The sequence below is a fragment of the Thermobia domestica genome, chromosome 6 (assembly GCF_964235325.1).
Source record: "Thermobia domestica chromosome 6, izTheDome1.hap1.1, whole genome shotgun sequence".
In the NCBI taxonomy this organism is placed as follows: domain Eukaryota; kingdom Metazoa; phylum Arthropoda; class Insecta; order Zygentoma; family Lepismatidae; genus Thermobia; species Thermobia domestica.
Window position 1 is genome coordinate 135,974,501 of NC_137459.1, and position 18,518 is coordinate 135,993,018.

At 34.7% G+C, this 18,518-nt stretch overlaps 1 protein-coding gene across 13 annotated transcripts in view; it reads right to left on the reverse strand.

Moving 5' to 3' along the window:
- Window positions 1–18,518, reverse strand: part of LOC145688238 (prestin-like) — a 342,947-nt gene that overhangs the window by 26,577 nt on the left and 297,852 nt on the right. For all 13 annotated transcript variants that reach the window (XM_081762165.1, XM_081762155.1, XM_081762157.1 and 10 more), the window contains 2 exons: window positions 12,991–13,167; window positions 7,834–8,106 (listed from right to left, as the gene is read on the reverse strand). In XM_081762165.1, the coding sequence (XP_081618291.1) occupies window positions 7,834–8,106; window positions 12,991–13,167 (450 nt within the window). The remainder of the gene's footprint in view (window positions 1–7,833; window positions 8,107–12,990; window positions 13,168–18,518) is intronic.

Sequence of the window (18,518 nt, forward strand, 5' to 3'; positions counted from 1 at the left end):
TTCGAATTCTATATCCTCAGACACCTAAAAATAAAGGTAGTTTACTGAAGGATGAAAATTTAAAATACAAGTAATTAAATTTTCTCAAAAACAGCTGTAACGATTTTGTTTCTTTTTACAAATATATTTTTATTAACAATCCTCCACCGTAGTATGAACTATTCCTCTGAAAAAATACATAAGGTGTAATTTACTGTATGATGCGTTTTTTGAATAATTTTTCATAAATCACATTTCATAAATAAACGTATCATTAATAACCTAACAATATCACATAACTCGTTCGTCATGTAAACATTTAGAAGGTGTGGTTTGCTCTTAGAGTGAAATTTCCCCGACGTTTTCCCATTAACGCCCTGGGCAATTTTATCCATATTTTGTAAAGAAATGTTTCATTAATAGCCTAATATACTGCATAACTCGTTTGTCCTCAAAACATCCAGAAGGAGTGTTTTTTTCAAGGGGTGATTTGTTTCACAGTTTTCCTAGTAATAGACGGATTTGTTCTGATTTCAGTAATAAATATTTCAGTGGTAACTTTACAATATGGTATAACTCGCTTGTCCCGAAAAGAAAAATCCGAAAGAGGCAGTTTACTTTGACGGTGGAATTTTTCCCGACGATTTGCTTTAAAATGACTCGAGCTACTTGGTCCAGATTTCATAAATAAATTACCATTTGGAATAAATCGTTTATAATCAAAATTACAGATAGAAAATAGTTTACCTTTGGGGGTAAGTTTTTCCCGATGACCTTCGCAGAAACAACTCAGGTGATGTTTGTTGTTCATATTTCACAAATAAATGTTACATAAATAACCTAATGATATGATATAATTCCATCACCCTGAAAATCTAGAAATGGTATATCACTTTTGGGAGTAAGTATTACCCTGCAGAACTCAGGCGATTTTGTGCATATTTCATAAATAAGTTTTATGAAAATACTAACATAGCATAACTCGTTTGTTCTGAGTGATAGTTTATACTTGGGGGTGACTTTTTGGACGACTGTCTCAGAAATTATTCAGAAGCTTTTGCTCATAGTTCACATTCAATTATTTTCTTAATAATTCTAATATATGGCATAAGTTATTTCTAACGGAAATATGACTAATGGATACTTAACGTTTTCGCCTAAAATTTTTTCGAACAAAGTTTTCCAAAACCCATTATTTTATTCGCATTTTCCAAATAAATGTTTCAGTAATAGCTGCAGCCTAACACAAGCCAGTTTAAGATATTCAAGAAAGTTCAGTGCGTTTGTCCGAACCCTTTCTTAAATATATTTTTAAATGTAGCATCTAATCACAATTTTCATAACAAAATTGAAACTTCTTTTTAAATTTGCCTTGTTGTGGCCAAATGGTTCAAGTGCATTGGTTCTGGATTTGATTCCCGGTGAGAGATAGTGTATTTCCAACCAACGTTAAGGTATAGATGACACGTCGGTGAAAAAAAAAGTGTTTAAATAAGCGTAACCAAGCTAATCAATGATACAAAGAAATAATACAATTTTACGAAATTATCGAAGAAACGTTGTTAATATTAGGTAGGTGCGACTGAAGTGTCCAACCGATAATTGTCAATTCCAAATGCAAAAAGTGAAAAATACAATACCAGGTCAATCAGGGGTCTCTAGGTAAAGTTATCCTACTAAGAAGTGATTGATATACCAAAAAATGTTATAATCGCTGGGAAACATGTTAGAAGAACACAGTGGGTGAGAGAGAGGCTCCTTACCCTTCGATTTAGAAATAAGGTTGGCGAGAATTTTATTAAAAAAAATAATACTGCAAATCACAGACAGTCTGCACCTTTGTTTGAGGGCGAGTATTGAAGTTCGTATATAGGTTTGCATTGAAATGAACTTTAAAATACAATACCTGTTGAACATTGCTGTGGGCTTGCGGACAGGTTTGCAGTGCATTTCACGAGGTTCGATATTGTAACGATCCTAGAGAACTCCTGAGCCTTCCTCACTGTACACTATAAGTTAAATTTGTGCTTAATTAAAACTCTTATTTGTTTAAATTTAAAACTGTAGATCGTTATCACCTGTGCACCACGGGCAACAGTCTGCCAGTAATTCTTTGTCTTCGCCTTTTTTTTAGCTCTATAAATGTCTTTGTTCATAAATTTCTCTGTGTATGGTTTCGCATATACGTGGCGTGGACATTAAATTTTGCTTTCTATGTCATATGTATCTAATTACATACACAACTATAGAATGTACAAAACAAACTTGGAATATATTATTTGTGTATGGAATTCCATACACGTGGCAGTTAACGTGTTAAGAAATGTATAATAATAATAATAATAATAATAATAATAATAATAATAATAATAATAATAATAATAAACAGAAAACGAAACGATCATTTACATGATTTATAAACATAAGTTAACATTTATTAACGCGTGTAAGGGCAATGGACTTAGGTTATTTCTCTCTCTCTCACACACTCACTCACTCTCTGAACGCAAACAGCCCATATTGTGCCAAACCGTAGAAGAGAACTTGTGGCACTCACGACTTTGGAGTGGTGTGTGGTCAGCACATCGGGTCCCTTTGTTAGTCCTAGCTTTCTAGACCGGATGCAGATATTCCCGGTAGAAAATACAAGAAAACAGATTTTTCTATTACTATTAAAGTAAATAATTATACTCATTCCGTCAATGTGATACTTGTGTCTGCTTAACTGTATACCAACAGCTGATCCGTGGAAGAATCGTTGATAATAATAATAAAAGAAATTCGACAAATATTCTTGTAAATAATAGGTAAAAGTTTGCGCCACACCGTTCACTTTGCTGGGAACACCAGTGTGCCGCGTTATACTGACTGTGGCACACTGGAATATACGGTATGGCTTTCTAATTTTCCCAACTATTTCAGCTGCTTCAATTGAAACGGATCTATAATAATAAGAGAGTGAATATAGTCGTCTTAAACTTAGATTTAGAAATAAGGTTCGCGAGAATGTTATAAAAAATAATAATATTCAAAATTTTATAGAGTAGTTTGTTTTATTCGAAATTACATACTTCCTGCAATTGTTGGGGGTTGAAATTATTTGAAATGAAATCTTTTCCACGATTATGCCGGCCGGCTAGGCTAAAGAAGACGGTGATGACGAAAAATGAATGAAATGGTGGAATGAAGAAAGTGGAAGAAAACTGGAGAATCCCGACGATACCCACGCACACGGTGTTTGTCCACCAGAAAGTTTACTTGGAAAATACTAGGCACGAGCCAAGGAACCCATGCACCAGAGGTGAACGCTCTATCAAGCCACCGCGGCCCCTCTGATAGTATTTATACGAGAGAGAGAACGAACACATTTGTTAAAAAGTACCGTTTTTCGTGAAATATTGGTTATACTTTCTTTCAAGCTTGTAGGCAAGTTGTAATCACCCAAGGGCAAGCAGCCAGATTCACTCCTGGTTTAAGTTCCTATTTTTGGAAAACCTAAGTCAATAATAATAATCTTAAATAAATTACAAACTCTGGGCTTAGTGCATTGGCACAATTCACGAATTAAAAAGAATTTGTTTCCTTCTCATGTAAGTGTAGAAGGAGTTAGTCCCTATTGCTTTCAATATACGATGAAAGTGTGAAACTGTCAAATGATAAGCTACATACAAGGCCCTAAGCAACGTTATATAGTATGCGGTCTTCATTTCTAGGTTGTCTAAAGAACACTTTTATTTTAGCACAGAAAAGAAAAAATAGAAAATGCTCAGTTTTAATCTATGTAGAGAGTTTGTTTTCGTGTGTGTATGTATTAGACCTTCACACAGGCACTCGCACAGAAAAAAAGAGAGAGAAGGGACAGCAACAGTCTGTCTTTGTGAGAATACAACTCACGTAACATGTTAACTAACAAACAGTCTTATCCTAGTTGAAAGACTAAAGGTCAAATCATTGTCAAGGTTTTATAGCGTTGTATTGGTAGCTAATCAAAATACTAGTTTCTAAGCTTTACGACTATGAATATAAAGTAAACCATTCGAAAAGTCATTATATCGGTGCAATGGCTGAGAAACTGACTTCGAAAAGTAAAGTTCTTGTTTTAGTTCAAGAAGGTTATAGTGCAAAGCAAGTCGCTGAAATATGTGGGGTTTCTCCACGAACTGCTCAATTTTGGGTACAACGGTATCGAGAGACAGGAGAAACTGAACGCCGCCCTGGAAGTGGGAGAAAGCGTATTACCTCTCCTGAAGAAGATTAGACCCTTGTGAGGACTGCAGTAGAAAGACCATTCCTCACTTCCAGACAATTGAGACAAGCAGCAAGTTTTCCTGCGTCTCGCGATACCGCGCGGAGGCGGCTGAGGGCTGCTAATCTCTTTGCGCGGAAGGCGGCAGTCAAAGAGTTCCTGTCGGAAGGACATATTCAACGGCGCCTTGCATTTGCTTAAGAAAATGTGAATCGTGACTGGAAGAATGTAATCTTCAGTGACGAGTGCACATTTTCTTCTTCAAATGATGGCCCCGTTGTTGTGTACCGTCCAAACGGAACGAGATATGACTCACGATACGTTTATCAAAGAAGATTATCTGGTAGGGTATCTGTGTCCGCTTGGGGATTCGTCTCCTCTCATGGACTTGGGTTACTTCATCGGGTAGAGGGGAGATTAACAGCTGCGCAGTATTTACATATTATTCGGGAAGTAATGCTGCCAGCTGTTCGCTTCCTCTATCCAGATGGAGTAATTCATTTCCAACATGATAGATCTCCGATCCACATGTCTCGATTGGTTCAAGGATGGCTTTCTGGTGAAGCACACCTTGACGTCTTAGAGTGGCCTCCCAGAGGGGCTGATATGAACCCAATTGAGAACGTGTGGTCTGAGGTCAAGAGAATAATGAGAGATACGTGGCCCTTACCGCCTCCAACCACACAAGACAGTTTGTGGGAATTAGTAGAGAAGGCTTGGGAAGACTGAGCAGAAAGCCACAATTACATCAAAAGGATTATAGAAAGCTTGCCACGACGGCTTCAATCCGTAATTGATGCAGAAGGGCGTTGGACTTCCTACTGAACTCTTTGGAACAATTAATCAGCCCTCTTAAGGGCTACATTTAAAAAAAAAAAAAAATCCAAAATTGTAAATTAAAACATAAATTACATGAATCCGTTATTCTAAATAATATTAAGTAAAAAAAAAAAAAATAAAAATTTCTACGAGTGGATTCGTACCATTGACCTTTAGTTTGAAAAGCTCACATATTTCTCTACAGAAGTTTCTTGAAGGAACGGATTAAAAAGCACAAACTTAAGTTCAATAATTCCTGTGTTATTCTTTTTTCATTTTAGAAAAGTTAACTGAGGGAGAGACAGATATAAGGAAAAGATACACAGAATTGTCGAATATTAAATGTAGTTTTGATTAATGGAGTAAGACACTGTAAATAGTTGATTGTTTGAAAAATACTGGGAGTGACAGAGACATTACCTTATGAAAACCACGAAGTGATATGTTAATGGTGTTAGTTGCAAACTGTTCTAGAAGTGAAAAATTTAAGGTAATCTCTAAAACTCTGAAATCACAGATCCAAATTGACTGACTGTTAAGTAAAAGTCCTAAATCTGACTAAAGCAAGAAAAAGTATTAATAACCTGTGTTACAGTTTCAGACATATCCTTCTCATATCAAAACAACGATAGAAGTAAATTATGAATAAAGGTGAATTTACAGTTCTGGAATACCAACAAATGATTTTGCTAGATGTAAATTTTGGGAAAACTTTTTTTTATAAGGCTTTAGATTTATTTATTAGTTTGTTTGTTTATTAGCTTCCCCAAGCCGTAAACTTCGCCAACACCTAGTGGTCCACTTGCCGGTAAATGGCGATCGTCGATATAGCGACGCGTCGAAGGATTGCCGCTAGTGTGCCACTAGTAGCAGGGATTCGTCGAATCGAAGCAGATATCTAGAGTAGGGGGTATTGAAGTAACCACAACGTAACAGCGAGGACTTCATTTTGGTCCGCGCTCCTTCGATTTGTAGCGGACAATCGCGAAGGGCCAAACATGAACTATCGCCTGTCATGTGCATGCGGTTATCATCATATATTATTTTTCCCTGACGTGGGGGTCAAGAGTAACTCCTGCCTTTACATCATGAAGTGAAAAATCTTGACATGGGTGCGTATAATTGTATGAATTTAGATGGCAACTGTCGCCGATCACTAGCAAGTAAACTATAAAAAAGTATATAGACGCTTGCTATTTTGTTATAAAATTACATGGCGAGTGCATTTGATCTGATTCCAAACAGTTATCGTCTAATATACACGGTTAAAGGAGCAGTCTGATTAGAAATACTAAAAAGACTTCAACGATTTGTCACTCTATAAGCTGTGTTTTCTTCATCGCCTCCGTGGCCAATTCGGAAGAGCACGCAACTAGTAATCCTACAGTTGGTGGTTCGCGCCCAGCTCGGGGCATTATCTTTTTTCTTTTTTAAAAATATACTCACCTTAATGTAAACAAATTACACATATAGGCGATTTAACGTATTTTGAGGGAATAATTTTGTGGTTCGTTGGCGTTCCGTCGCTTCTCGGCCGCTGGTGGTATAATTTTCAAAATACAAGTGGGGCCACCACCGATCGTCGCTGCGGTATCGGTTTCTGTTCGTATATATCCTTCACACTTTGTTGGAGACAAAATTGTTCTTTTTCGAAGAAAACAGGATGAGAGAAGAAGCTATACAACAGCCATGAACTGAAAAAAAAAAAGCTATTACCAATAGTACTCTAATCCTGGATAAATACGTCATTCCAGCAAAATATCAATAAGTTATATCCTTATTTGCTTCGGTTCTTATTAACATGAAAATTATGTTTTATAAAAGAAAAAAAAAGAATGTGATGGGATTCGATTTAGTGTCAAAAAAGTGTAAGAACTACTAATCCACCACGCTACCCACCTAACCACGGAAACTACTTTGTTTGTTCTCTTTTTCTTAACAAATAAATGTTAATATTCATAGCGCATGTCACTTCCAACCTCAAGGTCAGAGATTTCCTGTTTGTTTCTATATTTCCGTACAACATCTTGGTTACAGAAGCTAATTTATATTTGGCAGACAATCTACACACTAGGTTTAAACCAATAAATGCAACATTTTACTCCACTATCCAGTTCCTTGATTCAACTCCCCGACTCCGCTACTGAATTCCCTCTACAATCGTGCTCTGCCACTGGAAAAAATCCCTCGAAAGCATGATTGCCAGTATACCCAAAACCTAGCAGCATAATTTTGTTTTTTGCTTATATTTTTATTATTTTATTATATTTTTTTGGAAATATCTCCTTAGATGGAAAGCTTTCTATTATCTCCACTTACTAATAACTGAATTTTACCTATAAACATAAGGAAAATGGAATAAATGCGAAAATTCGTGAGTTACAGTATACGCGCAATTTTTATTGCGTATAGGGGTACATACATATTGACATGTTGTTCCCAGGTTAGTTGGCTGTCTATACATATACCAAGAAATTTAACCTCAGATTCATCATAATTTTGTGTATCATTGCAGTGATTGAGACTAAAGGTTACTTTTTTGTTTTACCTGGATTTAGCACAAAACCATTCCTTTTAAACAAGGTCGCTGCCTCTGTTAATGCACCTTGAGTTTCTATATACGCTTCTTCAAAGCTTGTATTTATGTTAAGTAGAGTAGTTCATCCACGTATAAAATAAATTAAGTTTATTTAAAGGTACATCAAACTTCTGTTGCGTAAATGGTACTAGAAATGAAGTTGTGGGGGAAAACTAACAACTATGATTCAAAATATATAAATCATACATACCTCTTTGTATTTGCTAGAGTCAAGGTATATTTCAGTGCCAGATATATTTCCAAGTGAACATGAATGTGGTATGAATGCTTGCATCATGAGCACTAACAAGGAGATTCCTAAGCCAATCATAAGTCCAATGTCGATGTCTAATAATACACTCGCAAGGAAGGTGCCAATCCATATCAGTCCATCTGCCTTTGATCGTCTACATATTTTAGGCAGATCTCTTGCTTGTACGAACATTCCCTTCAGAGCTACAACGATGATACTTGCCAAAATAGCCTTACAAATCAAAAATTAAATATTTTTTAAGAAACAAAAGTTTTAATCATGAGAATGGAATACATGAATAGGGCACAAACTGTTGAAAGACAGACTCTGTTTTGTTTGATTAGCTAGAGGTATAAACCTCAAGAATAGGGCATTACCCTCTTATGCTCTTGTGATTTGTAAAGCTGAAGCCAGTCGCATTTTCTGTAGTATTCTATATTAAGTTAGAATTCGTTTTAATTTAAATTAATTTTAAACTTAAGTTTCATTACAGAATACATACATGGGAGCTTCGTTCAACCACAATTTAATAACAGTATTGTAGAATTTTGTATATTTTTGTAACCTAGAGAAACGTCATCATACCTATTCTGTCATTGCTGGGAAGTCACTTGCCGCAACTGAGAAGCTTCCATGCTACACAGTCTTCAGCTAACCTCTTCGTCTTCAGGTCTTCACGTACGATTTCACATATGACAAAGTATTATTATGCTGATAGTTAGATATACTCTTGAGAAACCTAAGAGGATTCTCAAGAGTATAAGAGGATAAATAAATAAAAAATATGAGCAAACATAAGAGGATAAATGAATAAATGTTCATTCATTTATTAAATTCAAATGAATAAATTTAACAAGGATGACATATGTCGGTCGAAATATATGATTGTTGAACAATATAAGTTAGCAGTGTACGAATTGACGATGCCAGAGATTTTATTCTGGATAAATGAATAAATGAGAGCAAACATAAGAGGATTTAAATATGTTCATTAATAGCATTCTATACTCTATTTTTGCAGTTATTTTAACATTAGTTGTGTAGTCAAATTTTAAGTCAGCAAAATTTACTACTAGCTATGCACTAATTGCAAATTTGGCGAGACGCGATCGACCCTTATTGATTATTCATAGAATTTTTTAGTGCATTAATTGTTTTCGTGAACGAACATGACATGCAAATAGTCGAACTTGGCATATCAGCGAAAAGTGTAATGGCTTTGAACAATTGGGTTCGCAGTACAAAACGAAAAGGCTTTCGCCCTATTTCTAATGCTGAAAATTCTATTTTCCATTTTCTTACCATGCGAATTCGCGCGCCAAATACTTTTCCAATGTTAAGTCTATAGGCATCCCGTTCTTGGGTGATTATTCCCTAATTGTATGTCCAATCTGAACATGTGACCCCTTACAACACTCAGCGCACCTTCTCGAATCACCATGTAAAATTTGGTGAAGAATAGTTCAGGCATCTCGGATTTTCAGTTCTTCGGTGATTATTCCTCAATGGTATAATCCGATCGGGACATGTGACCCCTTACAATACTCAGTGCGCGCTCTCTAATCGCCATGTCAAATTTTTTAAAGAACGGTTCAGACATCTCGGGGAGTATCCGGATAAACGAAAGCCTAAGTTGGCTAAAAAAGAGCTTCACCCCAATTAACTTAGTTTTCACGTACTAATTCGATTCAACGTAATGGACATTTTAGAAGATTGCTAATGACCAAGCAGACAAATCTTCGACTCATTAAATCCATCCCTGACTACTCAACTACTCAAAATATAATTAAAGGTACAGAGTCTAAATCATACTATGGAATTATCACCTTGAAAAGTGATTAAGTGCAGTTCAACAAATAGCAAAAAAGTTGTTAAAATTACGAGATTTTAGAAGTATGAAATGTTTAAGATCTTACCTTAAAATTCTCTAATGAATGAATTCAAATAAACTATTTTCTGCTAAAAAAAAAAAGAAGGGATTTTTGTTAAATGAATTAGATTTAGATTTATGAAAACAAAGTAAGATGATGATATCGACAAAAGAAGAAGTATCGACAAAAAAAGGAGAAAATAGTTAAATATTTCTTGAGGACAAACTATTGAATGTTAGCTGAAGAAGTTATTCGACATATGAAAAATGACCATCTTGATATAAAATTTACATCATTAATAATCTTAAAATCCATCTAAATTTTAATTAATAATATCATTATAATTTGATTTGATTTGATTTGATTTTGAGTTTAGCGTCCCTTTCAGCAGCGAGGCTATATAAGACGTGGGCCTACAGCTTAACGTGGGATTCGAAACACATAAGCTCCCGCTGGGAATCGAACCCCGGTCCCCCACGCCAAAGCGTGTTACGTAGGTTGATCAATGAAAACTGATCATCAGTGTTTATGAGGAGAATACAAGAGCAAGGCACAGAAAACGAAACAGATATGTGTAGTGGGAGAAGTGACGAAGACATCGATCAAGTTTGAAGGACATGATGTCAGGAATCAAAACTTGACAGCCGTTCAAGCACACACAGTTTCAGTTTCGCATAATGCAACTTCGAAGTGACATGCGTATATCAGTACAGAAATTCTCTTGATTATGTTGCAAAGATCAACGTCCCGTGTATACCCCATCCTACATATAGCCCTGATTTAGCCCCTTGTGGTTTCTTTCTTTTTTTCAACTTTGAAGAAACACATCAGGGATCTTAAAGGGCAGTGGTGAAAGCTACGGAGGAGATTTTGAAGGATCTGTGCAAAAATGGCTTCCAACACGTCTTTGATGACTGGCAAAAATGTTGGGACAAGTGCATTGCATGCAATGGGGACTATTTTGAAAAAGACCAACATTTGGAGGATTAGTAAAGGTAATTATGTTTTATTCATTTATGATCATTCTTTATTGATCAGCCATCGTTTTATTATTATTATTATTATTATTATTATTATTATTATTATTATTATTATTAACGAAGGTGACATATGTTGATCGAAATATATGATTGTTGAACAATATAAGTTAGCAGTGTGCGAATCGATGGAGGGATGCCAGAGATTTCCTCCGACAAATACCTCCCAGAGAAGAAAATTTTCATCTTGGCAGGGATAACTTTCTCCCCCGTCTAGATTTTTTTTTTTTTTTTTTACAAAAGGTCATGAATATAAAAATAATGAACAACTTTTATTTTGTGTAGCTAAGCTAAAAAGCTGACTTTTACTTGAGTTGAAACACTTTATGGAACATGTAAACTTTCGTAAAAATCGCTTTTTCGTTTTCGCAGGCGGTATTCAGAGAAGCTCCATAAAAATGTTTAGACACTTTTGAGATAAAGTTTACAAGCAAGCAAGAATTAGTTGCGTTAAAGTATATTATAAATACATATAAGGAGTTTATTTTCGAAAAAGAACATTTTCATCTCCAGTTTCTTGGTAAATTGACTTTTATCGGATTTTGAATCTATCGGATGAACTCTGTCGGATTACACCATAGGGTTTATACAAATGGAAATGTTTTCAGTAGAAATCACAATGCAAAGTTACTCGTGTATATAACAAAAGAAACATATCTACTTCGTTCATTCACTTCTACTGTGAAATAAGCAACTGTGAAACATTTCGTCCCGAAGACTGAAGAACCGTTTCAAAGTTAATTTCACGAAAATCAAGTGAGGGAAATGTTCCCTTTTGAAAATAATCTCCTCATGTATATCATCATCATTCTGGCAGAGCTAAATAGATCCAAAATATTAGTTTTGAGATATACCTGTTGTAAGTTTGAAACCAGTTTGGCAATTTCAATTAAAACTAATATATGTTTTATATTCTTTCTAGTCTTACGTTAGGTTTTTACTTCTACACATAAATTCATTGTTCTTGTGCTGTTAAGTTTGCTGTAGGAACTTAGTGACTTCGACAACGAATATAATATATATATATATATATATATATATTAGTGAACTATATCGACAAACTGTGGGAGGTGATTCCTTACATCAAAATAAAAGAAAAAGTTCATTTGGACCTGTGGGGAAAACTGCATATTTGCAGAGCTAGAGCTGTCCAAAATCACGAAAAAGCCAAATTTCAAGAGGCCCTGTTTCGAATTCCAGAGGCTGTGGATACTGGTCCTTATCAGCGTAAAGGAAGTCACGCATACGCAGTCCAAAAATGCATATTTCATTAATGTTCAATGGGTATACAGAGTATTCCATTGCAGGGTGAAATTCTCAGACATGTCAATCAACCGAATTTTGAGATATGCTCTGACTATATGATTGGTCCAAAGTAAGTAAACGGCGTGATGTTGGACGTGTTAAGAATCGTCAGCAGCACGGTCTTCCGTACTCGGGAAAACGCACGCTGCGATGTTTTCTTTCACGCTTATAAATGGATAAAACGTGAAATATACCGTGACGAAATACATCGCATCACACGTTATTCCGAACACAAAAATCAGGGAGCTGCCGGTCTCTAACACTTCCGACTTCCCTCTGTAGCATTGGATGTCTATTGTTGTCAAGGCTTACTTCCTTGCCTACTTTGGACTCCCCTTGAAATCAGGATAGACTGAAAACTCTATTAAGTGCATATCTGAGAATTACACCCTGTAGGAAATAGCCTTTACACCTGTTGAAAATTGACGAAATATGAACTTTTGGATTGTATATGCATGGCTTCCTTTACGCTGGTAAGGACCACTATCTACAGTTTCTGAAATTCGAACTAGGGCCTCTGGAACTTTGGGTTTTTCGTGATTTTGGACAGCCCTAGCTCTGAAACTATGCATTTTTCGCCATATGTCCATATGAACTTTTTCTCTTATTCTGATGTGAGGAATCAGCTCTTAGAGTTTGTCGGTATAGTTCATTAACACCCTGTATATTGCGTATGTGTATGATGGCTGGGTGCATATATGGGTGAAATTAATTCGCAAACTTTACATTAGACAATTTTAAGCTATGGTAGTGTGACTTCTTACCGTTAGAGAAGTTATCAATTAATTTTAGATGTATAGGAAGTTTATACGTGACGTTCCCAATATAGGTTTTAAGGAAGATATAATTCCAAAAACATCAATTTTGAATTAAATATTAATATGCAAATAACGAATACTCACCTTCGGTAGAGGCTCAAAAAGGGATCCTATCCATAGCAACACAAAAAGCATGATTAGAGCATTCACTAAACCTGCTATTTGAGTTCTTCCTCCAGTACTTTCTTGAACTAGACTTCGAGAGAGAGAAGCTGACACAGGTGCGCACGAAAAGAAAGATCCCGCCAAATTTGCTATACCCTGCAGGAAAAAAAAAAAGTTCCAAAACGAAAGGCATAATTTCAAGAATGTGTTACTCAGTTGTAGACAAGGTAAAAATATCTATTACAACACAATCCAAAAATTCTTGGTTTCCGAGTTATGATGGAATACCCGATACAAAGTTGCAATAGGAAGATGTTAAAATATGCCCCTCGGTCTGAATACAGTCCTAAACTCAAAAAGTTTTATGGCTCCGTGAACACGATCTCAAATGTCTAGCGTGTTTCTTATTGTCTTACGCCCTTCAAAATACGATTGTACAGGGTTTTCATGTTAGGCGCCAACGCCCAGTAGGCCAACGATTTAATTAATCCCACAAGAAAAAAATAAGGGGACTGAAATCATTTGTGTAGAAGATAGAAGATTAATCCATAACTTTCTGTTCAGTGTCTAGGAATTCGACTATCTGGGTAGCTAAAAACTAAGATAGATAGATAGATTTTTTTTTTTTTTTGCTTGTATACATCTGCAAGCCACAATCCTAAAAGTATGCCATGCATTTTTGGATAGCCTGTATAGTAATTGCACAGAAAGGAACTATTCATGAAGTTCCAAGGAAACGGAGAAAAATATGTGAGCTACTCGAGAACTCCTTGCCACTCTTTTGGTCCCAAAAGATAAAGGTCGGCGTGTAACCATTTGAAATTCATTTGAATTGGTAACGTTAGAAGTAGAGAAAGAAGTTGAGCGGTAAACAGCGGGAAACAATTTTACCCACACATTGTCAGTGCAGTTTAACTCTGTGTCCATGGTATATTTATACACAAAACAAATACCTGAGCATTAGAACTGTTTAAACTGTTAACAATCTGAAATGTTATGTCAATCATTGAATCATTTACTCATTTAAATATTCAGAATTGCTAAATTACACACGTATAATATTAAGTATATCTAGGGGGGGGGGGGACAATGACTATATAGAATCTAATATGAAATCTTTATTAACTATCATACTAGGAAATGCAAGTAAATAAGTAAATTTTAAAAAAAATGTATTCGCGACAAATGCATTAAGCATTCATAGATACAATTTTAATAATTATACGTATTCAATAATATTGAATGGAATCTTTACAATAGACGTCTAACATCTTTCAGTCTACAGAAAATCCAAGTAAATTTTGGGAAAACCGTCCCAAATGTCTTCCCCGAAAATCCTGCTTCTTCTAAGGAAGTACTTATGATGTATACACAGGACAAATTGACGAAGAAAAAGCAATAAGGTTATATTATTTGATCCCAATAATGGCATTATGCAATTAATTTTGGTACATTTACTAAAAATACACTTTTAGTTTTATTGTTACGTATATATTTTGTATTATTATTATATATATTTTTTAAATAATTGTATTATTAATTGTAGCGTTTCTCTTGTAATTATGATTATTATTAATTGTAATAGTAACTGTATCTGTTGACGAAGCCATGAACGCTAAGTTCTTACGGCGGAAAATGAAATAAATAAATAAATAATCAGTTAAGTCGTATCAAAGTACCAAATATAATGTTCCAATTCTAATTTCGTTTACTAGCTTCAGTAGTTTCTTGTCTCAGCATGGACTAATCTAACAAGACAGAATTTCAGATTTGTAGTTTACGAAAACTAAGATTCCCTGATTTTCCTGAAATAATGTTCCGTCTCTAAGAAACAAGAACTGATATTCTTTTATCCGATAATTACATTTGTGGAAATTATAATATAATGCTAGATTTAAAGAATAATTCTCCGTATAACTGCCAAAATACAAATTAATGTCGAAAATGTTAGAAGTTTAAATTACTCTAATGGTTTTGAGTGCTAAATTATTTTTACAGTAAGAATTTCATTATGTGATTTCAGTTATGTTTGGCTACATTACGTACATTATCGGTGTCATTTAAGCTATTAATTCAAATAAGAAATTGCTCTTATTCTCACGTGGTGTGCAATTGTTTCCCCCCACTTCAGTTCTGCAGAAGAGGAAATTAAAAGCATTAAAGTTGTTTGACTGTAGAAGAAACGTGTATATATAGAGAAGGTTGAGTCCACATACATATATCATGCATTCGATCTCCAACCGTTCGCACGGTATCAATCACACCAAGTTGTTTGAAAGCGAACGTGCAACTACAAGCTCGTAGTATTGTTTCGGTATCGTAAGTGTATGGTGTGTGCATAATGGCTCCTAAAGTTAACAGGTTTCAGGAAGGGGAGAAAGGTATACTGTGGCACTTTTCCACTCCAAGTTTTGTTTAAAATTTTTAAAAAATCAAAGAAAATTAATTCACTACTAGCTGAACCTGCGCTCTCTACACAGCGCATCATTCGCGTATGAGCATAAATATCCTTCTCATTCCTTACAACATCTGTACATGTCCCTTTACAGACACAAGTGAAAGATGTATTGATTAAAAAAAGGCCAAGGGGTATCATAAAGGGGAGACTTTTTTCGATTATTTTTTCTCAATATCTCGCACCGTTTGCAAGATTTGAGCCTGCTTCCTGTTGGAGTTTCTAATTCATGTATGACCAGTGTTTTCTTTCTTCTCGCATGCATTATGCAATAAGCAAATACATTACATACACAATTAATTATAATGTCAGTTATATATGGTGTTCATTGAGCAAAACACTAAAAAGGTTCATCATGGACTGGAGAAATGGTTATCCTTCCTTTTCCATTATTATTTGGTCATTAAACAAACGCCTGAGACATATACAACCCCTATATACAACAGTGTGTGTTGGAATGTATAATGCTTAGGATGTGATGCTTTAGTTTTTTTTTTTTTTTAATTTCAACACTTCCAATGTACCCGTAAAAATGTAATAAAGAAATAGTGCCCATGTTTTTTAAATATTCAATTAGAACTGGACAATCTACGTGAAATTTGCAATCGATCAGTGAAAACGTCATCTTTCTAGAACCTGCAGTTTCCGAGATTTCATTGTCGAAAGGATTGGCCATAAACATATAAACGTAGTTTAAAAGAGCTCCAAAGATGGCAGCATAATTCATTTGCATTTATTTCGGAAAAGGATTATTAAAGGCAAAGGCCTTTGAACAATAATTTAAAAGGATAAACTTTGTGAAAAATATTTCTTTAAGTAATTTATTTAAAGTACACTCTTTTAAAAATATTTGTCTTTGTTATAAACGCGAAATCACAAATAACCGTAAATCAAAGGTTTGAAAACTAAGGTTATAGGTTAGAGCTCGGTCGCTCTTAATTAGTACTGTAGCATTTTAATAGATAGATAGGATCGTCTACTCTGAAGAGTGTAAATAAGTGATATAAAAACCAAGAGGTTCCAGCTATTAGCTCACCCACTAAGGGGGTCGAATTCGACCGTGTCGATAGTGACTCCAGTGCATCTCAGAAGTTATGTCGAATACCCTCCAGGTTCCCCTACACAACGTGTGCTCCAGGGAGCCGTGAGCTATACCCTGTGTAATGAATTAAGTCTCTGGAAAGTATTTAAGTGTTGGGGACATTACATAAGTCAGACTCACTGTTATTAATAATAATAATAATAATAAAAGACAAAACTCCAGATCTCTACGAGTGCAATCTATCCGGTGACAAGTTAAAGTTCATCGCTACGCTGGATGAAACTTAAATTTATCGATCAGATTGTGATAAAATTCGCGCCAAAACTTCACTTCACCCGACCAAAAATCCTGCCCAAAACTCATCTGTCATTGGAAGGCAACTTTATCGAGAGGATTTATGATCGTCAATAGATATTGTTGTAATGAAAGTGTCACTATTCGTCAGGTGTTTATAAACTGTAAAATTAACTGTAACGTAATAGCCCCCAATAAATGAAAGGTCACATTTTCATAATATTAAGCTTATACGAGCACGATTATTTACACCAAGGAAGAGAGAAAAATCTGATTACCTGTACTGGGTGGTGATACATATTATTATTATTATTATTATTATTATTATTATTATTATTATTATTATTATTATTATTATTATTATTATATATTGGGTGTTCTAAAAATGGCACCCACAGGCAATGGAGTGCTATTCTTCAGATTAAAATAAAGCGAAAGTGCTAGATAATGGTATAACCTCCGAGGCCTCCTTCAGGCACTATAAGGAATCAAAATTTCACTATGTGGCAACGTTGAAGATTAACTTGGAACCATAAGCATTACTCCACTAATCCATCAAGCAGTTACATCGATTGTCACGCTAATAAGTTGTGATAGTGTCAACGTCTATCAACTTTAGCTGCAATCTGGAAAGAATCAATGTAACTATTTGATGGATTGACAAATCTTCTCTATGGTTCTTTATCTGTGACGTTGCCACATAGTGTAATTAGCGTCTAAAGATGAGGACCCGAAAGGTATAAAATTATAACATTTTTCGCTGTGTTTTGACTTGCAGAATAGTAGTCCATGGGCGCCAATTTTAGAACACCTGATATATATATATATATATATATATATATATATATATATATATATATATATATATATATATATATATATATAATTGGTGTTAAATATGATAAATGTTAACCTGAAAAATTTACTTTACCACGAGGCCCCACTTCGTTTCTAAATAATAGTGCTCAATTATAAATGTCGAAAAATGCTTTAATTTTGCTATTATTATACGGTGTCTACAGTACAAATGAAACAGAAGTATTAACATTTAGATTTATGTCGTATTCACAGAAGTTGAGCAATTAATACTATAAACGTGTTAGTTGAAAGGAACTTTACTTTTATATTAAAGGCAACATTGGTGTGCAATATTGCGGGTTTAAACTTGTGTTATCTTTTTGAAAGAAAAAACAATTTATATGTATTAGTGTCAGCACCGGCCTAAGAGTTAAATGGCGTGTGTGCAAGACTTAATGATGGCGCCCTTCATACCAGGGAGTTTGGGGTATGAAATACACAAGCAATAGGGGATGGGAACATCTTGCAGATGTAAGAAACAGTTGAAATTAGCATTTCAGAGCTATTTGAACTTAAAACTAAAGTGAAATAATACATTAAAATTACATTTTTTATAGACTAATATTTTTTCGATGTGGAAGTATAAAATATCTCCTATAAAGTCCTTTGAACTATGTTTTTCAATAGACGCTTAAATAAACTAAGTGATCTGCCGTAAAGTGTAACTTAAGATTAGTATTTTTTTAAATAACATTTTTCAAAATACTACTCTGTAACTAAACTTTAAAATTCAGCCATAACTCACTGTAACACACATTGCATTGCAATCAAAGTAAATAAATAATTTAGCATTTCAATGTTCTATAATTTTGCCACGGTAGAAAATAAAACTATTAGTATCACCTAGTACAACATTTA